Source organism: Megascapheus bottae, chromosome 6 (genome assembly GCF_031878675.1).
Source record: "Megascapheus bottae isolate mThoBot1 chromosome 6, mThoBot2.hap1, whole genome shotgun sequence".
Taxonomy (NCBI): Eukaryota; Metazoa; Chordata; class Mammalia; order Rodentia; family Geomyidae; genus Megascapheus; species Megascapheus bottae.
In genome coordinates, this window is record NC_143514.1 from 2,274,179 (window position 1) to 2,300,158 (window position 25,980).

The 25,980-nt window shown below is 46.0% G+C and overlaps 1 protein-coding gene across 1 annotated transcript; it reads left to right on the plus strand.

The window, feature by feature from the left end:
• The first annotated feature begins 88 nt into the window (after positions 1 to 88).
• On the plus strand, positions 89 to 25,582 carry Cd101 (CD101 molecule). The gene is given in 18 exon segments (XM_090333647.1): positions 89 to 144; positions 297 to 452; positions 14,498 to 14,763; positions 14,766 to 14,848; positions 17,055 to 17,241; positions 17,244 to 17,309; positions 17,312 to 17,467; positions 20,378 to 20,536; positions 20,539 to 20,634; positions 20,637 to 20,696; positions 20,699 to 20,737; positions 21,820 to 21,952; positions 21,954 to 22,009; positions 22,012 to 22,068; positions 22,071 to 22,137; positions 22,765 to 22,846; positions 24,230 to 24,261; positions 25,081 to 25,582. Coding segments are annotated over 18 exon segments (2,178 nt in total). The 3' UTR covers positions 25,508 to 25,582.
• Positions 25,583 to 25,980: the final 398 nt, after the last annotated feature.

A 25,980-nucleotide genomic window follows, 5' to 3' on the forward strand; every position in this document is an offset into this window, starting at 1 on the left:
TGGCAGGAACCCCAGACCGTGCTAACACCTGTGGTCGCAGGTAGGCTCTAGGCCTGAAGTCCAGTGAGGAAGCAGGGGGCAGGAGGGCATGGCTCTCTTGGGAAGTCGTCAGCATATCATCTCCTCACTGCGACTTCAGCAGCGGTAGGATACTAGAAACAGGTACTGTACGAGTGCCAGCACAATGTGCACTTTGAACCCTTGCATTGACTCCAGGCAGATTTAGGGTCATTGTAGCAAGGCCTTCGGTGTAGACATTAAGAACCCCCAACTCTGGAAGGGGCCACTGTCCCTAGACTTAGGTCACTGGACCCTGGGGTGGTGAAAGATGTATGCACCTTCACCTTTCACACCAATGAGTTGTCCCAGGCTGTGATCTTTGCCCCTCCCATGTCCAACCCCAAGTCACCTGGGAACTGTGGGAGGGGCCAGATAGGGGCCATTGTGCCAAGGTCTATCTCTGGAGGTGAAGTTGTGCAGATTGTGGCTTGTAAAGTTGTGAGATACCCCCATGAGATGGTACCAAATAGGGTTCCCACAAAGTGCTCTTTAGGAGAGACTGAAGGAGGAAAGGGCCTTGCACGTAGGAGATTGCACAGGAACTTTCTAGAAGGCTGACCTTTTCTCAAATCACAAACACAATCCCCCCAGAAAGAGCCTAAGCTGTTCCTTGAACACCGGGGATCTCTTCCAATCGTTTACTTTATGTTTACATCCGTATTCACTTTGTAAGAAAAAGAAAGAAAGAAAGAAAACAAGAAAAATGCAAACTCTGGCTTTTAACAACCTTTCGAATTTTCCGTGGGACAGTAGAACTCTTGACTCACCAGCTGGATTAAATCCCAATTTAGAAATGTTATTTATGTGTGTTTTCCCCAGCCCACATCCCTCCGTCTCTTCTTCCCACCCCCACCACCACTCCAGCCACGATTTTCATATTGACATCTGTTAGCCAAAGACTTGAGCCTTTTTTGGCACGAACAATAAGCAATACTACACAACTTGCTACTTTCAGAAAAGCTGTTGTTGTTGTTTTTCTTTTACTTTAGCTTCACTGAGGACAACAGAGGAAGAAGCGAGCTAGGACTTAGACGAGCCCTCGGCTGTTAAGACCCAGTTCTCCACGGGAACGTCATGGAGAACAGGGTGGACTTTCCTTTCTTTAGCTGGTTCCTAGGGATCTATGGAGTTTTCCATAGAAAAGGTCTCGTGGATTTTCTTCTCTATATCCAATATTATATGAACTAATTGTAATTGTTTTATACTGTGACCACAAACATTATGCAATGCACCGTTGGGTTTTTTTGGTTGTTGTTGTTGTTTTTATTTCATTAAAGGCAGTTGAAATTGAAATTGTGAGGAACGTGATGCTAATTCTACCTCTTTAGCGCCCCCCCCCACAGCAGGAGAGCTGGGGCCGGATTCCAGCTGCAGCTGTGGTGGCAAGCTGCTCTCTTTGTGAATCCCAGACACTGTAGATTTCCTTCTCTGACCAAAGAAGCAGTGGACTTCACAGAGGTAGGCTAGCTCCTGCTTCTGGTGGGAGGTCTCCTGGCCTGCTGTTGAGCAGGTGTTCCTTCAGTAAGGAGAAGTCAGATGTGGCTCCTCTCCAGATGAGGCAGTACACCCCGAAGGTTGTGACAACACTGTGTAATAGAACCTGGTACTAATGGGGGCAGCAGGTGCCTGCCCTCAGCCAGCCTCCCCCACCACTGCTTTTGACTTCCATGTGCATGTGTGTGCACACACATATACACGTGCGAACATGTGTGGTGGTACTGGGGCTTGAACTCTGAACATGGGGACACTGTCCTTTTTTTGTTCATGGCTTGCACTCTGCCAGCTGCAGCTCCACTTCTATTTTTGGCTGGCCAATTGGAGGTAAGAGTCTCCCAGACTCTCCGGCCCGGGCCCATGATCTCTGAGTAGCTAGGATGATAGGTGTGAGACACTGACTGGCAGCTTCATCTTTCTGATCCATCTTTCATGGCCCATCCAGGGACTACCGCAGTTGTAAGGTCTTTGAGGGCTGGGCTGAGTCCCTGTCCTGCTTACTGGGACACAGCTGGCACTGCTCCAGGCACGTGGGAGGCACTCGGTCTTCCTCGACATGGCTAAATGATGATGCACTGGTGAAAATGACCTGTCATTACTGCTTCTCAGGGATCTGAACAACTCACTCGTGTCCAAATACCGGTGCAGGTAAAGGTAGCCTTTACCCCTGTGATTCAACATATTCCTTCCTCAATTCAGATTAAAAGCAAAAGCCAGGCACCAGTGGTTCATACATGTCATCTAGTTGCTCAAGAGGCTGAGACCTGAGGATCCAGGTTCAAAGTCAGCTCATGCAGGAAAGTCTATGATACTATCTCTAACCAGCAGAAAGCTGGAAGTGGAGGTGTGGCTCAAGTGGTAGAGTGCCAGCCTTGAGTGAAAAAGCAAAAGGACAGCACACACATCCTGAGTTCAAACTAAGAAAAAAACAAAAAGAAAAATCAGCAAAATGTAGTGTCTACACATAGATTAGGGTTGGACCTCACCTCACACCATATATGAAAATTAACTCAGAATGGGTTAAGCCCTCAAATGTGAGACTAAAGCTGTAAACTCCTAGAATAAAACAGCTTCAGAACATTGAGTTTGGCTGTGATTCTTGAGTCTCACACCAAAAACATGAGCAGTAAAAGAAAAAGGAAAAAAAAAAAAACAACGGGCAAATGGGATTTTCTCAAACTGCAAACTGCTGCAAGTGAAGCTAGCAGAGGGAAAGGGCAAGCAACAGTGAGAGAGTATTTACAAACTGATACCTGATGAACGGTTAATATTCAGTCTGGAAAAGGAACTTCATTGTAAATCAGAAATCAACAACCCCATGAATACATGGGCAAAGGTCTTGACTAGAAAACACACTGAAGAGTATGTACTCATGGCTAGTGAGCACATGAGATGAATCATTAATCCTAAGAGAAACGCATATCAAAAGCACAGTGAGCTATCACCAGATGTGTCTTAGCATGGCTGCCATCAAAAGACCAGGATGCTGGTGGCGCACACCCGTCATCCAGTTCCTCTGGAGGACTGCAGTTCCAGATCAATCAGGACAAAAATGTTCCTGAGATTCCATCTCAAAGGACAAGCTGGGCCTGGTCGTGTGCGCCTGTCATCCCAGCTCCCACAGGAAGCATAAATAGGATGGCTGCAATCCAGGCCGTCCCAGCCAATAAGTGAGACCTTGTCTTCAAGTAACCAAAGCAAAAGGGGCTGGAGGGATGGCTCAAATGGTAGAGCACCTTCCCAGCAAGTACAAAGACCCAAGTTCAAACCTCAGTACAGTACCACTGCATAGGTATCATCCGTGTGCATGAATGCACTGCTGATCAGAATGTGAAATGGTACAGCCATTATGACCAACAGTATGGAGGTTCTCTGAGAAATTAGAAACAGTGAATCTCTTTGGTGCAATGCACACACGTTAAAATACTTGAATGACAAGCAAGTAAATCAAGCTGGAATTGGGGAGGGGACATCAGCAAGAGGGGGGAGAGCTAATGATGAGGGTGGATAAGGATGATTATGGTGGAGGTAGTTATTTGCATGTGTGAAGACAGAACAATGAAACCTGCTGAAACTGCTGAGGAGTGGGGATAGGCAGAGTGATGGGGGGGTGAGGTTGATCCAGATACACTGTTTACAAGTATGGAAATATCACACAATAAAACTCTGCTCTAATTAATGTATGCTAATTTTTAAAAGTTAATTAAAACCAGATGATTCGGCAGCCCCACTTCTGAGTAGATATCCAAAAGAAATTAAAGCAGTATCTCAAAGAGACACCTGTACCCTCCCCTGTCCATGGTCTGTTCAGAAGAGCCAAGAGAGGTAGAAGTAACTCCAAGTTTCCCTCAGCAGACCAATGAGTAAGGAAGAAACATCTATGCACACAAAGGAACACCATACCATGTTTAGAAAAAGAAAAATCCTGATTTATGCTACAACCTGAAGGAAACTTAATGATACTGTGCTAAGTGACAAAGTTAGTCACTAGGACAAATCCATATTTTCTTGCTCATAATCTCAATACAGCATTGGAAGGAAGAAAATCACCAAGAGCTGTGTGTATATATGTAGGGGGGTGTTCCTGTTTATTCAGCACAGATTCCAGATTCCAAGAGAGCTGTTGCACAACAATGTAAAGATGCCTATTAAACAGTGCAGTTAAAATGGCCACGATGGGAAATTACTATTACGTGGATTTTTCCCACAGTAATTAAAAAAAAAAAAAGAGCAAGGAACTTTAAAAGGTTCTCTGGGAAAGATTCAATAGGGATTCATTGCTAAAAAAAAATAATAATAAAAATAAAATACTGTAAGAAATGGAATGCAAGGTAGGGGCGTGGATTACAAGGACATGCCCATGGCTTCATAATTTTTTTACACGAAGTTTAAAGCAACTAAACAGCTGCAGAAGAGACAGCATGGGTGTACACAAGAAAGGAAGAAAGGGACTTTGAGACAAGATTCTTGCCTACAGGGTCACATTCAGAGCAAAATCTTAGCTGGGGCTCTGGTGGCCACACCTATAATACTCACTACTCAGGAGCCAGAGCACTAAGGATCCGGGTTCAAAGTCAGCCTGGGAATCAAAGTCTATGAACATTGTATCTCCAGTTAACCAGCAAAAAGTCAAAAGTAGAGCTCTGATTCAAGTACCAAAGCATCTGTCTTGAGTGAAAAAACTAAGCATGAATTCCTGAGTTCAAGCCCCAGTACACACACACACACACACACACTAGGTGGAAGGGAGTGGGGAAGAAGGAGAGTGGGGGGAGCTAAGAAAGATGCTGGAACATCACTCAAGGCTGAGTACGCCATGATGGGGAGAGAGGAGTCTGGAGCCGGTGGCAAGGAATTTCCTGCCCCCCTTCTCTCTCTGGGGCTTATCCTACGCCCCCCCCCACACTATTCCCGGCAAGCTTGTTGCTTGGTTCACAGCTCCCCACAGAAAGTCTGATGCATGGCCCTTTCCCAGGGGGTGCCCCCCAGCCCAAACCTAACCCCGGCCTCAAAGCCTTCTTGTTGCTCTGGGCCTGGCTCTGCCTGGGAGCCGTGCGCACCCCTGCACCCCACCCCGCCCTGCCTCCCCCACCCCGGCCTCTGCCCCCGGAAGTCCAGGTCACACCTTCCCACACAGGGAAGTTGTCCCGGCCTCCCAAATCTCTTTTGCCTTCGTGGATTCCTGGTAAGCGCCGGCTGAAGCCACACGGGGTGAGGAGATGCAAGGCCTTCCCTGCTGGGCCTCCAGGGAGAGAAGAGGATGGCCAGGCCCAGCTCCAGCTCCAAACACTCGTCTTGTTCTGTCAGGCGCTGGGTCGCGGACGCATGCGCCCTTCGTGGCCGAGGGCCTACACGGGGGCTTCCAAGCTCCCATCCAATCAGAAATCCTTTCTGTGCCGTGCACAGAGATGGAAATCCAATCAGAGGGAAGCTTCCATGCTCGCGCTCAGAAGGGAGGAACCAATCACAAGAGCTTCCACAGCATATGTCTGCCTTTCGACCAATCAGATCAGGCGTGCATTCTTAGGGGGTGGAGACCGGGGCGGGGCGGGGCAGGGGGCGTGGTTACCTATACACACAGGGTTATGAATGGCCATCTTCTAACCGTGTCTTAGATGAGTTCATTTTGCCTTCAAATACACCTGCTTACTACATCTGCTTTAAACACGTTGCCCTTTAATCAGAGGAGAAAACAAAACCAAGCCCTAGTGGAGCCACTCAAGGCCCGAGTTCCTTCCTCGTGGAGCGGGGGAGGGGGGGAGGGAAGGAGGGGGCAAGATCATGGCCCCTCTTTGTGGGGTGATCGCTGGGCCTAAGTAGTAAGACATTCTGTATCTGGGCAAATTCAGGCTCTGGGGAGTGGCAATCCATTTAACTTGAAATGCAAGAAATCAAGTGGGGGTAGGGGGGAGTCAAAATAATGATCTGCTTCCTGCTGATCTGTCATTTGTTTTTTTCTTAATTCTTTCTCCAGCCATTCACCATCTCACACTTTCCCTTCCATGAGCAGCCAGCTCAAAACATGTTAAGTGAGAAGGCAGCCCTAGATCCATTTTCTAGCCTTGTGAGGTTGGGCAGTTTATTCCAAGACCCCGGAGTCAGTTTGTTCATCTGAAGAATTGAGACCTCTACCACGCAGTGATGTGACTTTTCTATGAAACTGCAAGTGAGCAGGGCATGGGTGCCTCATACTGGTAATCCTAGCTACAGGTCTGAGGATCCCTGTGCAAAGCCAGCCTGGTCAGAAAATCCCTTGAGATTCTTATCTCTGGTTAACCAGCAAAAGACCAGAGTGGAAATGTGGCTGAAATTGTAGAGCACCAGCCTTGACTAAAAAAGCCAACTGAGAACTCAAGGTCTTTGATTTCAAGCTCCACTACACACACACACACACACACACACACACACACACACACACACACATGCACACACACACCTTGTAATTTCCATGAATCTGTACAAATAATATTGAAGCATGTCAACCTAAAGCAAGGATCTCTGTTTATTAAAAATCGTGCAGGAACCAGAACAAATTTTTCCTTTAATACATTACTGATTCCTTTGTCCAGAAGTGGCCCTTTCCCTGCCTGCCCTCCCACTTGCCCACCTTCCCTTCCTCCCTCTAGATCAGAAATGCCATTTCTATATCCCTTTTAAGCAGTACAATTGCAATGTGGTGATTCCCAGGGGCAATAGAAAAACTGTCTCTTCTCCAGTTCTATTTTTTTCCCTTTTCTTTCTTCTTTTTTTTTTCTTTCTTCTTTTTTTTTTTCCCCTTGACAACAAAAAGCTTTTCTCCCCCTCCAGACAAGAGGTAACATCACTCTGTCAATGTTAAATTCTGGCAGAAATAATGCCACTAAAATAGAAAGAGGGAAAAAATATATTTAAGCAACAGCCAGGAATGAGGAAAGCATAGCATTTACTGGGCTGTCTGTATTTCAGGGACAAAAGGGTATGCTGTATTATGGGCAATGATTGACTCTATGGTTCATGGGTATCTAAAATCTCTTTTCAGGGTATGTGGCAGGTTGAGTGCATTGACATTCTAGGTTTTTAAAAAAATCTTTCCCTTTGCTGTGTCACATTACAATTCCCCCCAGAAGAGACAGCATGTGCTAGGCATTGGTTGCTCAAACCTGTAATCCTAGCTTCTCAAGAGGCTGAGATCTGAGGATCTTGGTTCAAACCAGATTGGGCAGGAAAGTCCTTGAGACTCTTGTCTCCAATGAAACCTTGAAAAGTCAGAAGTGGAGCCATGGCTCAAGTGGTAGAGTGAAAGCCTTGAGCAAAAAAGACAAGTGAGAATTCAAGGCCCTGAGTTCAAGCCCCAGTACTGGCACCACAAAAGAAGAGAGAAAAAGGAGGAGGAGAGTCTGGTGAGGTGGCTCACACCTGTAATCCTAGCTACTCAGGTGGCTGAGGTCTGAGGATCAAGGTTCAAAGCCAGCCTGGGCACAAAAGGACCTGTGATTCTGATCTCCAATTAACCTGTGGAAAATGGGAAATGGGGGTTGGCTCAAGGGTAGGCGGCAGCCTTGAGCTGAAGAGCTCAGGGACAACACCCAGGTGGAGTTCAAGCCCCATGACCCACAAAAAAGAAAAGAAAAGAAAAAGAAGGAGGAGGAAGATTAATGTGTCTGTGTTATTTGAACATGGACATAGGACAGCTCTGTCTGAGGTTGCTACGAATCATGATGGAAGTACAAGCTTTAGAAAGTGCTGCTGTGTTTCTACTAGTTCTTCGGGACTACACCATTACTATGACAATGGAAGGACAACCTGCCCAAGAACCATGAGACCGGAAGGAGAGCCAAATTATGCAAGGCAAGGCCATCCTGACCTCTCTCCCAGCAGCTGACCACAGATGCAAGAGCAAACCCACCCACATGAAGCAGCTGACCCAGAGACTTGCCATGAAAAACAAATATCTATTGTTAGAAGCCACCAAAGTCTTGTTGTTGGTTGTTACACTCAGACAGTGCATTTGTCTTAAAGATCAGTGCCTGGAAGTGGTTCATAACTTCTCTAACTGACATTGTGAACAAATTCATGTATGTCACAGCTCGCTGAAAGTATAATTAAGAGCTGGAAGAGTTAGCTTGAAATCTCCATCCCACACAAGCTTTCCCACATACAACCTACATACCCTTGACCCTGTGCAGAATCATAAATCATTCCAGTGCTCCAAAGGCTACTTAAAACCAGCCTGTGAGCTTGGTCATTGGCAGCTCACACCTGTGCTCCTAGTTATTGTGGTCTGAGGATCATAGGTCAAAGCCAGCCTGGTCAGGAAAATCTGCAAGACTTTGATATCTAATTAACCATCAAAAAGCCAGAAAGTGGCTGGGAGTTTGGCCACTGGTAGAGTGCTTGCCTAGCATGCACGAAGACCCAGGTTCCATTCCTCAGTACTACATACATAGAAAAAGCCAGAAGTGGTGCTGAGGCTCAAGTGGTAGAGCTCTAGCCTTGAGAAAGCCCAAGGACAGTGCTCAGGCCTGGAGCTCAAGTCCAGGACTGGCAAAAAAAAAAAAAAAAAAAAAAAAAAAAAAAGGCCAGAAATAGAGCAGTGGCTCAAGTAGTAGTGCATTAGCCTTGAGCACTAAAGCTTAAGGAGAACTTCCAGGCCCTGAGTTCAAGCTTCAGGACAAGAAAATAACACCAATAATAAAATAAAATATGGTAGCTTATTACATAGGGGTACTCAGTAAATACTTGCTATGTCATCTATTCCTCCTGTCTTTTAAGTGCTCAAATTTAGAATCTCATCATTCCCCATACAAATAAATGCAAAAATCTTTTGTTTATACCTTTGTTTACCTCAGCTAACAACACACAAGTAAAAGAAAATCTGATCAAGCTGTTCTCATGCTATAAAACAAAAAACAGAAACCTAACCTCTGGATGGCTTCCTTTCTTTTTCTTTTTCTTTTTTTAAGGTTTTTTGTTTGTTTTTTTCAGTTATGGGGCTTGAACTCTGGGATTGGGTATGGTCCCTGAGCATTTCAGCTCAAGACTAACACTCTACCACTTTGATCCACAGCACCACTTCCAGTTTTCTAGTGGTTAATAAGAGTTTCTAATGGAGACAAGAGTCTCACAGACTTTTATGCCAGGGCTGGCTTTGAACCATGATCCTCAGATCTCAGCCTCCTGAGTAGCTAGGATTACAGACATGAGCAGTGACTCGCCGAGCTAATGGCTTCCTTCTTAAAGATAAAGCCATTCCTGTAGAACTGACATGAACAACCAGCTCAGACCTGCCCCAGCCCACCTGTAGACCCTTCTCTTTTCATACCAGCCGGAAGCATTGCTTATCTAGCAAGCAGGTACAGCCTGTGCCTGACTGTCTCTTCCCAACTGTACCTGGACCCCTTCCTCCACGTTCATCTCCCTGGGCCCAGCCCCATCCTGTCCTTCCCTTCCACCAGCTTTCCCTATTGCCTGTAGGTGCTGCTCTGAATGTTGCTACGTTGTCCAGGGAACCTCCTGAGGATACATGTACAGTTGTGACCATCAGTGTGTGTGCAAATCTTAATACATAAAACAACTAAAATAAATTCTGCGAGATGAATCCATGGATGGATGAGTGAATGGTGGTAGATGGATGGATGGATGAAGGGCAGATAGATAGAAGGATGGATAGATAGATGAATGGATGGCTGGGGGGGATGGGTGGATGAATGGATGAATGGTTAGATGAATGAATAGATGGATGGATAATAAATAGACCAATGGATGGATGGATGGATGGATGAATGGGTGGGTGGATGGATGGATGGATGGATGGATGGGTGGATTTATAGATAATGGATAGACCAATGGACAGTTGGATAGGTGAGTACATGGGTGAAGGGATGGATGGATGGATGGATGGATGATGGGTATACCAATAGATGGATGGGTGGGTGGGTAGATGGATGAGTGGATGGAAACAGAATGGATGGAGCAAGGAGGAATCTTCCTCTAACTGTATCCTGAAACTGAAAACTTGGTGACTGACCTGTCTAGATCTACGCTGGACCAGCAGCTAGGAATTGAGCTATGGCTGTCCTCAGTGAGTTCTTCTCCTAGATGAGCTTGCCCTGAAGGACTGTGATAAGATGACATTGTCCAGATCGAAGCAGTGTACATAGGTGTTCCTCTGCTAGCCTGGGTGCCTGCTTTCACAGTGAGCAGATAAGATGCAGCGATGTGTCTCATAATGCTGTTGAGGTACCAGATAGTGTCCTAAGGACTTTAACTGAATTAGCTCATCTGGTCTACGATAAAGACTATGGTGAAAGTTAACTAGCTTTTCCAGGATGACAAGCTACAAAAAATTTGCATGCAACCCCAGCCAGCCTGGCTGCAGAGCCTGGCCTCTGCATTTTTCATGTGAGCCGGGTTTGTGTGGTGGAGGGTCCTTCTCTTTCTTCCTCTTGCCAGAGAGGAGCCAAAGGAAAGGCTAACAAGCAAACATTCCTAAGTTGATACAGTGAATCAAAATCCCTTCATACAACTACTTAAAGATAATTTTAAGGGCCAGGAATGTGGCTTAGTAGTAGAGTGCTTGCTTAGCAGGCACAAAACTCTCGATTCATTTCCTCAGTGCCACATACACAGAAAAAGCCAGAAGTGGTGCTGTGGCTCAAGGCTTTGAGAAAGCTCAGGATTGGCAAAATAAGAAGAGGAAGAAGAGGAAGAGGAAGAGAAAGAAGAAGAAGAGGAGGAGGAAGAGGAGGAAGAGGAGGAAGAGGAGGAGGAGGAGGAGGAGGAGGAGGAGGAGGAGGAGGAGAAGAAGAAGAAGAAGAAGAAGAAGAAGAAGAAGAAGAAGAGAAGAAGAAGGAGAAGAGAAGAAGAAGAAGAAGAAGAAGAAGAAGAAGAAGAAGAAGAAGAAGAAGAAGAAGGAGAAGAGGAAGAAGAGGAGGAGGAGGAGGGAGAGGAAAAAACAAACAGAAGAAGAAGAATTATTTAAAAATGCATAATTTGGGCCAAGGAGTGTGGCCTAGTGGCAGCATGCTCATCTAGCATGCATGAAGCCCTGGTTCAATTTCCTGGAACCACATATACAGAAAAAGCCAGAAGTGGCACTGGGGCTCACCTGGCAGAGTACTAGCCTTGAGCAAAAAGTGTCCAAGGACTCTACCCAAGCCCTAAGTTCAAACAAGCATCAGGACTGGCAAAACCAACCACCACCAACAACAAATAAATTGAAAATATAAAAGAAAAAAAATCAACAAACAAACATTTCTGGTGATTTGTTCACTTGTCATTACCAAATGATACATGTTTAGCCAAGATGAGCCCCCATGTTATTTTTAATCAGTGTATTATCCATGAAGATAATGAATTAGTTCACACTCAGATGAGAGAGATTAATAAAAAACCTGTACTGAGGCCAAGCTTTGCTTTTTGTGAGCTGTCTGAATTTCCCCTAGGGCTAGAAACCACACTCATGTTTCCTCTTTACCTTTGTGATGTAAGTGCAACATTTGTCACTCAGCTTCTGAGCAGTGTCAGTGACACTTGGGGACAAGTCGGCAGTGGTGCCATGGTGGGGACCCCATGTGTGACATTGCTCTTTTTTTTCCTAAGTTCCATAACTGCATACCTCTATATATTCTCTCTATATATACGTCTACATATCATGCATATATATATATAGATAGATATATATATATATATATAGTCAACTGGAGGCTGCTGGGCAGTGAAACAGGATCATTTGTTCTGTACAGGAACAGCTATGCCACTCCGCATATTGTCAATCATTTCTTATTTATGATGACAGCTCTTGGCTTCCCTGAACACCTCAGTTCTGGGGGGGAGGGGTGCTTGGTTGATTCCCATATATCAGACATATATCTGTCTGTGCTGTTTGCATGGGTTGCTGTTCTTTTGTTTTTGTTTTTGTTTTACCAGTTATGGGGCTTGAACTCGGGGCCTGAGCACTGTCCTTGGACTTTTCTCAAGGCTAGAGCTCTACCACTTGAGCCACACCACTACTTCCAGCTTTTTTCTATGTATGTGGAACCGAGGAATTGAACCCAGGTCTTTGAGCATGCTAGACAAGCACTCTACCACTAGGCCAAATTCCCGGCCCCATAGGTTGCTGTTTTGATCTGCTGGTTTTGCATGGCTCTGACTTTGCATCATTTTAGGGAGGAAGGGTGTCTTGAGGTTTGCCAAGGTAGATTTTCCAGGTGGAGGAAAAGTTTATAAGAGCACATACTCCTTGAGGCTATGGAAAAAGAAGGTTCTGGCTTTCCCCTGTGAGGTAACATAAGCCAAACAGCTGGGCACTGATGGCTCACATCTGTAATCCTAGCTACTCAGGAGGCTAACAGTGAAAAAGCAGAAGGATAGCACCTCAGCCCTCAGAGAACCTGCACAAAAAGAAAAAAAAATGATTTTAGGTTTTTTGTTGTGTAATACAAAACATTTCAGTTAGGACCACGATGGAAGAGCATAAATTTCAGACGTTGGGTCAAAAGGAGAAAACATGGCTAAAGGGTAGCATTTCAACAGAAAAAATAACAATAATAAGCTCAGCCTTTCTCAGAAAGCACAGTGGACATGTTTATGTATTATGATTCCTGTTCTGTGTTTCAGAAAGAAGAGAACCAGTGGTGTCACGGGTTTGGGCCAAAGCGTTCGTTCTGTAGGGTCAGGGCCAGGGGGGGGGGGGGGCAGAGAAGGCCGGGTTGAAAGACATCAGAGACTGAAAGGGAGCCATGGCTGGAGTCGTGCAGTGGAGTAGAATTCATAAGCAGGCAGAACAGCTGCTAAATTCCCACACTTCACCAGGACAAAGGAGAAAGGAAATCACAGGGAGAGGAGAGGTGGAGGGCAGGAAAAGGGCATCACAGAGACTAGGAAAAGGCTAGCCAAGGGAATTCCAGATGAAATTAAAATGATCCAGAAGGAAGCCTGTGGGGGAAATACAGAAGAAGAAAAAAAAAGCAAATAGCTAAAAAAAAAAAAAAAGTCAATAAACTGGCAAACCCTCAACCAGTCAGCAGATGACACACATTTCCTGTAAAGAGTGAAGATACAGTTGGGAGATGGTGGGCTCAGGCTTGCCATCCTAGCTACATAGGAGGCTGAGATCTGAGGATCAAGATTCCAGGCTACCCTGGACTGGAATGTTTGTGAGACTCTTATCTCCACCTAGCCACAAAAAGCCAGAAGTGGAGCTGTAGCTTTTGTGGTAGAGCACCAGCCTTGAACAGAAAAGCTACGTGAAGGGTGAGGCCCTGAGTTCAAATCCCAGTTACCAGCACACACCTAAAAACATTATTCATCCATTTCAAAAGGTTATGCCAAACAGGAAGTTTAAAACATGTCCAGCCACCATCTTTGAGAATGCTATGTATAATGCACCAGGCCACACCTAAGACCAAACCACTGTCTGTCAGTAATAGAATGAGTCCACTGTAGCACATCCACGCTGTGGAATATAATGTAGAAATAAAAGTAAAAACGAATGGCAGCCACGTGCAATAACGTGGATGGCTACCTTCCATCCAAGACACAAGGCATTCAGAATCTTTGTGACTAGGTACAGAAAGATTCTGTGTTTATAAAACTTCAAGCAAGCACATTGTATTGTTTAGTTAAGAAGGGTCAAAGTCATCTTTTATTAAAAAAGAAATGAGAAAGTCTTTGTCACAGAGCCAGGAGAGTGGTTGTACAGGAAGAAACTGTGATCTGATGGACTCACAGCTGGGTGGGGCCTGACAATTTTCTGCTTCCGGGCCTGAGTAGTGATTACTCAGGTGTGTGTGTGTGTGTGTGTGTGTGTGTGTGTGTGTGTGTGTGTGTGTGTGCACGTGCCCATCCTGGGGCTTGAACTCAGGGACTGGGCACCACCCCAGAGCTTTTTTACTCAACACGGGTGCTCTACCACTTGAACCACAGCTCCACTTCCAGCATTTTGCTGGTTCATTGGAAAGAAGCATCTCGCGGTCTTTTCTGCCCTGGGCTCATGTCAAACCCTAAGTCAGACCTCAGCCTCGTGTGGAGTAGCTGGGATTACAGGCATGAGCTAACAGAGCCCAGTGTCATCACAGAAATTTTTTTTTTAGGAAGCAGGTTGAGGCCTTGGAGAAATCTATTCACATAGAGGCAGATTCAAGTCCGAATCCAGGCCTGGGCGCTCCTGGTGTTTTTCTTCCCTAGGCACTCTGTGTCTGAGCATCTCAATGGGATCCAGCCCTGTGCTATTAAGGCAGAGCCAGGGCTCTGGAGCTATGGTTCAAGTGGTAAGCGCCAGCCTTGAACAAAAACGTTCCCTGGGGAAACAATATAGCTGATAGAACATCAGCTCAGAAGCTGTGTTGCAGGCAGATGGGCCTCAGCGTGCTGTCTCCCTGTCAGGAGATGTTAAGATAACGATAAGATGTAAGAGAATTCATTTGTCAAGTACGGGCCAACACACGGCTTCCTCTGTTTCCAGTGATACAGATACCCTGTCTGTCCCCTTGACTGCCCGGACACTCCATCAGGAGGAAGGTAAGCCCCTCCAGCTTGCCTGCGAGGTGTCCACGCCCACTGGGCCACATACTCACCTCTCTGTCACGGGGAACCTGACTCAGAAGAAGGAACAAAGCCAAGCCACCAAGATTATTTCTCTCTCCAAAGATTTTACAATGATTCCTGGACGCTCCCATGCAGAGAGGTTTGCAGCGGGGGACGTGTGGCCCAACACGCTGGGGCTATCCACGGGCTCCAGCCTGCAGATCGCGGACAGCTGCTCCAAGAGGCAACAGAATGGATTCAAGATCCAGATGAAACCTGGAGCTGGATCGCAAGGAACAGACACTAGACTGGCGCTTACCATCTAGCCAGCTGGCGATTATCTTAATGAGCAGATTCATTACTAGCATGAATGGAATATCTTTATTTCTTTATTTTGGCACAGATCCTGGGGCTTGAACTCAGGGCCTGGGTGCTGACCCTTGGCCCTTTCACTCAAGCCTGGCGCTCTACCACTTGAGCCACAGTTCCACTTTTGGCTTTTTACTGAGTAATTGGAGATAAGAGTCTCTTGGGTTTGTCTGCCTCAGCTGGCTTTGAACTGAGATCCTCAGGTCTCAGCTTCCTGAGCCTCCAGTATTCAACTACTTTTTATTTGTGTTGTCATTGTTGAGGTGTTTTGTTTTGTTTTGTTTTGTTGACAGTCACAGGGCTTGAACTCCAGGCCTGGGCATTGTCCCTGAGCTCTTCAGCTCAAGGCTAGCACTCTACCACTTTGAGCCACAGTACCACGTCTGGTTTTCTGGTGGTCAATTGGAGAGAAAAGTCTCATGTACTTTCATACCCGGGCTGACTTTGAACTGTGATCCTCAGATCTCAGCCTCCTGAGCAGCTAGGATTACATGTGGGAGCCCCTTGCACCCGGCTTCAACTACTTTTTTAAAAATATCTTTTCATATTTAGTTGAGTTAATAAAAATAAACTGAGATAAATATTTGAGTCAATGTTGTGTTTGTCCTCTGGGAAGCATAATTGAGAAAAACATCCCACTTGAGTCGTGTTCAGCTGAGATTTCATATGGGACAAGGAATGTTCAATGCTCAGATAGATGTCACAAAGCCAAAGCAGGAACAGTTTTGGAACTATCTTTGCCAGGCACTTTGTCAGGACATTTTCTATCGCATTTGATTTTGAATATGAGGAACCTGAGATTCAACCTCACTAACTGCTGCTATGGGGCTCCCTCCAGGGGCGAGGGGTGGGGCTGGCGTGGAAATGCAGCCTGTCTCTCTCCAGAGTCCACATGCCCATACAACTGGGGGGCCTCAAAGTAGCTTCGGTTTCCAATGTGACACCCTGTCCCTGTCAAGACCGGGTCATTTCCACCTCGCCTCTCATCCATCTTGGAATGTGGTCACCTTTCACAATCTATTGACACTTTCACCAAAAGAGCCAGGTACCAGTGGCTCACGCCTGCCATCCTAGCTACTCAGGAGGCTGAGATCTGAGGAGTTCCGTTTGAAGCCAGCTCAGGTAAGAAAGTTTTTCAGTCTTATCTCCAAGAAACTACCCAAAAGCCGGAAATGACACTGTGGCTCAAGTGGTAGAGTGCTGGCCTTGAGCACAAAAACTCAAGGACAGTGCCGGGACCCTGAGTTCAAGCCCTAGGATACACACACACACACACACACACACACACACACACACACACACAGAAGAGGCAGAAAGGCATCATCTGTAAATTATGATCTTTCTACACAGGCATTGGTCCAACCAGAAGGAAGGGACTATAAAGCCAATATGTAACCAAAACTGAGTAACAGAACAGGGCTTTGTTTTCTTTTTTATTGTTATTACTGGGTGTTTTTTTTTTTTTTTTTGCCAGTCCTGGGCTTGAACTCAGGGCCTGAGCACTGTCCTTGGGCTTTCTCAAGGTTAGAGTTCTACCACTTGAGCCTTACCACCACTTCTGGCTTTTTCTTTAAAGGCATGTTAGTCTGTTTCTTTAAAAACAAATTGTCCTGTTGGCCTCAAGAATCCAAGTGACACACAGAATCTTATGAAGCCACATCACATCTGCTTTCCACTTAGGTAAATTCCTCTGGATATTCTCAGACAGAAAAGAGAATAAGAAACGAGAGCCAGATGGGGCCGGGCTCAGCAGAAGTGCCTGCTTAGCACATGTGAGGCCCTGGGTTCAATCCCCACCACCAGAGTAACACAACACAGAGAGCAAGAAATCATAATTTAAAGCCACTCAGAATAGCCTGGATTTCATTTGTTAATTAAGAAAGAATAACTAGGAGTGTACTTTATGTATATGCACATAGTTCTGGCTAACTAGGACTGCATTAAGAAAGCCACACAAGCTGTGCTTTGTGGGAGAGTTAAGGAATGGCCTCCTGTGGGAATCATTTACTCAGGACTTTGGGGGTGGGGGAGGTTATCCGCCACTATAGAATTGTCACATATAATACGCAGTCTGTGGCATCTACCACAGGGGGTGGGAGGGAGGGCTGGGTCTCTGTCTGGTACAGAAAGGCCTGATGCATTGCATTGAACTTTCCTTGTTTGTGAGGGATTTCACAGTCAGTTTCACCACTGACAGCCAGGCTGCTGAGTGCCAGCCCTTGCAACTGCTTTGCCTGGTGGTAGGCAGTTTCCAGGCCCTGCACCTCCAGGGCTTTTGGTTCCTCAATGGGGTGGAGATTGCCTGGATCGACGCTGTGGAGTCCTGAGCTGGAAGAAGGAGTATGAAGACAGAGCGAGTCAAGCATGGCTCCAGGTTTCCAAGCCAAGCCCAAGTCTTTCTCCCTGAGGATCACCTCCCCAAGCCCTAGCTGTAGGCGCTATGTGGTGGCAGAGGTGGCCAGGACCCCCACAGGCTTCTGGTATGAGCCACAGAGAAAGCCGTCACCAGCCAGCCAGGTTCATCTGAGGAGGCCAGCAGGTCAGTGCAGCCAGAACTGGGTGCAGATCTGGCGCTCTAGAAAAGGCCACTGTGAGGACCTCCTTGCGGGTCTGTGGATCTCACTGTGGTAAGAGGAGGGCTTGGGGTGTCTTCCTTCACAGCTAGGGGCAGTGGAGGTCAGGAAAGCACCAGGAAGGACCAGAGCTCTGGGAACCCCATTTCTGAGTCATGGCAGTGACCATGGAACACCCTCATTTCTCTAAGTCCCAGCTTTTGGTTTTCTGGTGGTTAATTGGCAATGAGAATCTCACGGACTTTCCTGTCCTGCTTGGCTTTGATCGCGATCCTCAGATTTCAGCTTCCTGAGTAGCTAAGGTTACAGAGTGAGCCAGTGGCATCCAGCTCAATCAGTGCTTTCTGTGTAGAGTGAAGACAGACACATCCACAGTTAATTGGAGAATCCTCCAGGCTGAGTGTTAAACTCAAAGTCTAGAAAGAATAGTTGCCCAGAGCAAAAAACACCAAGAAAAAATTTAATTAAGGAAAAAAAAAGAAAACGGAGCCAGAATTAAAAATACTTCATTGCACTTGATCATGAGAAGCATCTCCAAAGATATGATTTTTTTCCCCTTTTATGTTTTTCTCTGTCTCCCCATTGGCTAAAGATACCGGTCCCCAAGCTTTGGCCTAGAGTGACAGGCCAGGAAATTGTGTTGGTGTTAGTTTTCACACCACACATTTGGCCTCTCTATGATTCAGGAAAAACAATTGACATATTTTCCCAGAGCTCAATCTCTGCTTTGTGTATCTGAAACCCTGTGGAAAAATACTTACAACCTTTTTTGACCCTGATACATGGCAACCTGTACCAAAGAGCTCCCCCAAAATGTGCTTCCTCCTAAAGAGCTCCCCAAAAGTCTGTTTCATCATACATAGCTCTTCATCCTATCAGTCGGATAGCTTCCAAGGCTAAAGATAATTTCTTTGCCTAGGTTGGAGTCCAACGTGGGACTAAGAGGTAGCAATAGGAAAACGTACTAGCATATTTATTAAGTACCTTGTTTAACATTCTGTGTTGAAAGTCAAACCATGATTTGATTTTATCATTCTATGAATATTTAAACAGAAGGGATCCCTACTCACAGGGAACGCACAGTGCTTTATACACAGGAACGTTCTTACTTAATAGGGGGCAGTAATAAACACAATGAAAGTTTTGTGGTTTTTTTGTTTTGTTTTGTTTTTTTCTAAATGATCTTAGGCGAAGCTAACTCTACTGCTTATGTTCAAGTGATGTAATTACCAGGGATAATTTCCCAAACTTCACTTCGGAGTCATTTTTATATTAAAGAAAAAAAAAACTTTGGAAGCATAATTATCAATCCCAATATGCAAGCAGGCTTATGAATTGGTTTTGACCTACTTATGAAAAGTAATCTTTATTTTTGCCCTTGTATCTTATGTGTGTGTGTGTGTGTATGTGTGTGTGTAAAGCAGTCTAAGACTGAATTCTTTCCTCAGCAGGGAAGAGCAATTTGTAAGTTCATTTAGTGCTCTTTAGATTTCTAACACTAGTTCCATTTTGCTTTTCTCCTTGGCGTGGAGCTGGCCTCTTACACGAGTGCTCCAGCTGACTTTCCCTGAGAGCTCTCCAAAGCCAGCCAGCTGTCTGGGCCTTTGTGTGAACCCTTTGTTCTGTCTCCTCAACAATGCAATAATGTGGGTGCTATTATTACCCTTGTTTTTACGGAAAAGAAAGCGAAGGCTTCAAGAGGTCAAGTGTGTTTCCCAGGGTAATTCTGGCTCCCGGGTTTTGACCGCACACCCAGTGCTGGAATGCCTAGGAAAAGTGTGCTGGCTCTCTCAGAACAATAAGTACCAGACTTTGCACAATAAGCATTTGTTCCGTGAATGTCTGCATTTCTTTCTACATATCTTGACTTTCCCATCTGGGAGCCAGAGTTACTGTTATAGTTTTACACTGTAATTGAGACATAAGAAGGCTCTCTTCTTTACCAATTAGATAGATGATTAGTAGATGAGCAGATGATGGGCAGATAGATGAGCAGATATGTATATACAAATTTATAGCACCATAGTAATTATTTTTCTGGAGATATTGTGGACAGACATCTAATTACTACTCTTTCCCTGTTTAAAACACTTATAACCTAATTAGGACTGAATGGAGGAAGATAAATTGAAGGAAGAAAATCATATTGAACTCTGAAAACCTAACTTCTAAAAACCTAGAAGCTTAAATTAGCATAGCATCGTGACTTCTAGGTTTATACGGCCTCCTAATTAACCTAATAAAACACTGCTAGGTATTCGTTCAACTAAATAAGATTCCTCAGGATGGACTGATTAAACAAACTGGTTTAAAACTAACTTGCAGGGACCAGGAGTGCGGCCTAGTGGTAGACGGCTTACGTAGCATGCATGAAACCTCAAGGTTGATTCCTGGCACCACATACACACATACACACACACAAAAAAGCCAGAAGTAGGGCTGTGGCTCAAGTGGTAGGGTTCTAGCTTGGAGAAAGCCCAAGGACAGTGCCCAGGCCCTGAGTTCAGGCCCCAGGACTGACAAAAAAAAGAAAAAATCTAACTTGCAGCTAGACATGGTGCTTCACGCCTACAATCCTACCTACTCAAGGGGTTGAGACCTGAGGATCATAGTTCAAAGCCAGTCCAGACAGGAAAACCCATGAGACTTTTATGTCCACTTAACTAGTAAGAAGATGGAAGTGGAGCTGTAGCTCAAGTGGTAGAGGATTAGCATGGAGCAAAAAAAAAAAAACTAAATGAAAGTGTGAGACCCAGAGTTCAAGTCCCAGTATAGGCCTCTCCCAACCTTAGCCCCCACCCAGTACTTTCCCAGTATTTTAGGAAGTTTTGCACTTATTCAAAGCACTCTTTTCCTCTGCAATCTGTACCCGGCAGCTCAAAGTGTGGTCATGTCGACAGAGGAGCAAGCTGTGTGGGAAGGAGAGACACTCACCCTCGTCTGCAAGGCAGGTGGGGCCCCCAGTCCTCTGTCTTCGAGCTGGTGGCACATCCTACAGGACCAAGCCCAGCCCAGGCTCATAGCGGGCATGGAACAGGAGGCGGAGTGTATTGGGGCATCTCCTCAGGGAGCCCTTGATACCATGGCAACGAGAGGTTGCAGAAAGTGGATTGAACCACCTTCTGCCTGGAGATGCCTCGATCACCGTCACAGACAGCAGAGTGTCTGAGAGGCCCCAGCACAAAGCCCCCCATAGCCTTGGGCTCACAAGATTCCCACCACTGTAAAATCCCTGGGTAAGTACAGCGCGTTCCTCTCCTCAACTTGGGACACGAGCCATTGTATTCGGCAGTGCAGTTTGGTTGTGTGTCATCTTGAATCCCCAGCAACGGTGTGTATAATCCAGTGGAGTCTGGCTATTGGCTGAGTCAGTTAATGAACTCTCAAGTTGAGTTGTCTATACGATATCCATCTTTGGGCCAGGTGCTGGTGGGCTCCTGTCTGGAATGTGAGCTGCTCAGGAGGTTGAGATCTGACAACTGTGGTTCAATGGCTGCCCAGGACAACAAATCCATGAGAGGAGTCTTGTCTCCAGTTAACCGTGCAAAACCAGAACTGGAGGTATGGCTCAAGTGGTGAAGGGCTAGCCAAGTGAAAGCACAAGGCCCTAGGTTCAAGCTGCAGTACACACACACACGTGATCTCCCTCTCCCTCTCTCTCTTACTCTCTCCCTCTGTCTCTTTCTGTCTCTGTCTCTGTCTGTATGTCTGTCTGTCTGTCTCTCTCTCTCTCTTTCTCTCTCTCTCTCTCTCTCTCTCTCTCTCTCTCTCTCTCACACACACACACACACACACACACACACACACACACACACGAATCTATCATGCTCATCTTTAGTTGTTAGTCAAGGATAAGAACAAAATCCTATGAACCCGTTGACTTCCAGATAAGAGAGCCAAGCCTTTCTCATTCTGTCTGTTGACCCTGCAGCTCAGTACCGCAGGGCCCAGGCAAAAGAGTCTGACACTGAGCCCAGAGTGGGGGAAGGCAGGAAGGCAGGAAGGCAGGAAGGAGGCCAGACCACACGGCCTCAGTCTCCACCCACTCCACAGCAGCTGTCTGAGCTGCACACTGGAGAAACACTGTGTATTTGTCATCACGGCTGAGAACAGTTGTGGATGGTGGTGGGGGAAGGGGTGTCAGCTTTGGAAAATGGAGGTCAGAATTCAGGATAGATTGTCCTGTGAACCAACCCACGACTTACACACACACACAGCAGTCCAAGACCACAAGCACACACGATGGTGTGGAAAAGATTGGGAAGTCCTCTACTTTGATTTTGTATTCAGAATAGCGTCTCCTATGTTCCATCTGCAGAATCCAGTTTACAAGTTCACCTGATGAGCCGCCAGCCACACGTGAAGTTAGCCAGCACCTTTGCCCTGTCTTGTGTGGTGGCTGTCGGCTTCTCTGCCCTCAGGCTGCCCCTGTCTGTGACGTGGCAGTTCCGGGTCTCAAGTCTTCCATCAGCTGGTTCACATGGCCCATAATGGCACTTCCGCATGGGGGCTTTCCTGCCTCAGTTCCACAAGAAGACAAAAGTCTCCCACACGTGGATGAGTTCTCATTCCTAATCGACGAGACTTCTGAGGCAGACACAGGAATATATCAGTGCCAAGTGGATGTCTATGACTAGCTGGCCCAACCCTGGCTTCTGCCCCTCTAACTCATTAAGAACTGTGGTTTCCTTGCCAGATAAGAGCCACTTGAGACAACGACAACAAATATCCCAGCTTGCCAAGCACTGTGGCCTATACCTGTAATCTGAGCACTTGGGAGGCTGAGATAGAAGGATTGTGAGTTCAAGGCTAGCCTGGGTCACACAGTAAGACCATGTCGTAAAAAAATTCTTCTTACCTTTGGTATGTTATAAATATGAGCACCCTGCAAGGCGTTAAGGTACTGTGAGCAGAGGAATCATATAATTGAATAGCTGAGCATCAGTAGCTCATGCCTGTAATCCTCGCTCCCCAGGAGGCTGAGATCCGAGGATGATGGTTCAAAGCCAGCCCAGGCAGAAAAGTCCGTGAGGCTCGTATCTTCAACTAACCAGTAAAAGGCTGGAAGTGGAGGTGTGGCTCAAGTGGTAGAGTGCCAGCCTGAGGAAAAAGCCAAACTAGAGCAAGGGGCCCTGAGTTCAAGTCCCAGCATTGGTTCAAAAAAAAAAAAAAGCCTGAAAACTTTCCATGCCAGCTAATTGCCACCACTCTGTGCTGTCTCTTCATTTGCACAGGAGCCTCACTACCGTACAGCCTGGTGCAGCTGGACCATCTCCAGTGCAGAGGCACCTTTAGAAGTTGGTTACTTCCATGCCTATCCAGAACGACATCAATATGGCAATTCTGTGAGAATACTCTCGTCTACTTCCTACTGTGTTAACATCTAAGTCAGTGAAGTCAGAATTATGGTGAAATGTAATGTGTTTCACTGATGGGTAATGGAACAGAAAGGTTAAATGTAAACACCAACCCAGGCCAGCTTGTGCGGTGTCTTGTTTCTCTTAACTTGCATTCTCTTGGGGAAAGTGTTTGTGCAACTGAATTCCTTTTCATGGGCCAGACTCAGATAGTGCTGTGACTCTTCTGTAAATTGCTCATTTGTTTGTGATTTAAATTAGGTGACTATACAAGGTGCCTCTCCTAGTACCCAAGACATAGTTAGTGTGCTAGCTGCCCAAGTCTCTGCTGTTGAGCTAACTTTTTAGTAATAGCAATGATCTTAACGAAGTTATTCATTTGCATTCCATTTTAAAAGTGCTAGTCCTAGGGTTTGAATTCAGGACCTGAGCACTCTCCCTGAGCTCCTGTACTCAAGGCTCTCCCACTTGAACCACAGCTCTATTTCTAGCTTTTTGGTGATTAATTGGGGACTTTCCTAGCTGGGCTGGATTTGAATGAATGCCTCATGTACTTGTCTTTTCTGTGGTATTTAAAATGGCCTTCCTGAACCTTCCTGATTATAATGTCTTAACTTTCTTAGTCCCGTAACACAAGGTTTTTTGTTGTTTCTTTGTTTTAGATTCCTTTCCTAACATTGACTACTTCTCATTCTTTTTTCTGAGACCTGGACTGGAACTCAATAGCTAATGTTTTCACTTGCTGGCTGGTACTCTACCAGCGGATCCGTGCATCCAACCTTTCTTGTTCTTTTCAGAATCCCCAGTCTCTGTGGATCCATTCTTTACTTGTGGATTTTTAAAAACTGGATTTTGGCCTACTGATAGAGGATCTCATTGTGCAGCTCAGGTGGCCTTGTGATGCTAGTGTCTTGACCTCCTAGTGCTGGAATTACAGGCGGGTGCTAAAGCCACAAGCCTTGATTCCATCTTTGAAGATTCCTTTGGATTAATTCACCCTCAACTCCCCCTCTTCTGATTGTACACAGACAGTCTCCTCAGGCTGAATGTGGTAACTCCCACCTTTGTCTTGCTGAATGGAGCTCTCTCCTGTCTTTTTTTCTTTTGCCAGTTCTGGGACTTGAACTCAGGGCCTGAGCACTCCCCTTTCTCAAGGCTAGAACTCTACACTTGAGCCACAGCACCACTTCTGACTTTTTCTGTGTATGTGGTACTGAGGAATCGAACCCAGGGCTTCATGCATGCTAGGCAAGCACTCTACCACTAAGCCACACTCCCAGCTCTCCACCTGTCAGAGCACCACTGTGCCAGAGCACACACCACCGCTAGCCCTTTCTTACTGCCCCCAACATTACCTTCCTGTGTCCCAAGCTAGAAACTCCTCTTCTTCTGCAGCAGACCATGTAAAGATTTTCTTTTTCTGCCAGTCCTAGAGCTTGAACTCAGAGCCTGAGCACTGTCCTTGAGCTTTCAAGGCTAGTACTCTACCACTTGAGCTATGCTTAAAACAGCTCAGAGCTTCCTCCTCCACGAAGTCTCCCCTCACTCCTGACACATTCCTTTGAGTGCTCTGATAACTCTCGCATCTGTGCCACGTGAGGGACATAGTGTATATAATCTGTCGGTCTCTGTCCCCAGAGGCTGGGAGAGGCTGGCATGTGAGACAATGTGTGCTCAAGAAATGTTTGTTAAAGGAAGACCAAAGACACGCAATGGCAACTCTGAGAAGCTGCTACAAAAGGGGCTGGGTGACACCAGCAGGGAGACAGAGTGAGATTTAGAAGCAAGATTTATTGGCTCTATTGTACATCTTTCTGACAGGGCAGCAAAGTCACTGAGGCTAAAGGATAGTTGACGCCGGGTCCTTCTAACTTCTCCATAAAAGACTGGCTGCAGAGATGCAACTTTAATCACACACATACAATTTCCTTTTGTTTGCTCATGTTTAAAAACACTTCTAAGTAGACATTGATAAATTGGGAATGCAGAAGCGCCCTGGATATTAAGCACACAGACAGCATGAACAGTGTCACTTTTGCCTTAGTAGAATGTCGGTGAGGGAAAGATAGGGCGCCCCCTCCCGGTAGAGGGGCTGCTGCAAGGGCAGTCACCCCCACTCCTGGCTGAAGACTTGTGGGATTTCTCTCACTGGCCTGTAAGATTTCTTCCATCTTCTAGGTCTGTCTTCTAGCAAAGTAAGGGTTTTCATTCTCTCCATTCAGAGAGCTGAGAGTGAGCTCTGCTGGTCAAGTCCAGGAGACCTCCCCCTTCAGCTCCAATGCAGACACAGAATGCAGCATCGAGACCTGGTCCATCAGAAACCATCCATTCATGATTATTTGGTACTTTTTTCCCATCTCCACTGAGGCATCCTGGGTGAAGATTCTGAAAATAGATCAAACCAATGTCATAAAATATGGGGATGAAATTCATACCTGACAGAGAAAGGAAAAATTTCACTCAGCGAAGGCTGCCCCTCACTCGTTTCTGTGGCACATTCTGGGCATGGGTGACAGTGACCAGGACAAATACCAGTGTGCGGTGGAGGAGTGGCTCTCATCAATCAACGGCACATGGAGGAAGACTGCAGAACAGAAATCAGGACTAACAGAACTCAAACTCAGACCCACAGGTAAGCCTTGTGAGTGAGTGGACTGTTACATGTTTTGTTAGAGGATTGCCACCTTTTCTTAGGAAGCAAAAAGATACAATCTGAAAATCCAAGCACTGGTGGCTCATGCCTCTAATCCCAGCTAGTCAAGAGGCTGAGATCTGAAGATCACAGTTTGAAGCCAGTTCAGGCAGGAAAGTCTGTGAGACTCTTAGGTCTAAACCAGCAAACAGCTAGAAGCGGAGCTATGGATCAGCTGGTATGGCAATAGCTTTGAGAAAAAAAAAATTAAACCTAAGTAAGAGCATGAGGCTCTGAGTTCAAGCCCTAGTATCAGCATGGAAAAAATATTTTAAATACATGATCTGGAGTTATAAAAATCCTATCTACCTGTGCATGTCTGCAGGCCCTAAAAAGCCACCGGGGAGGGAGAAGGCACTCAAAGTGAGTCCGTTTGGGGCTTGGGGAGCCCAAATGGAAGAAGATCCCTTTGGTTGCTTTTCTTATCAGC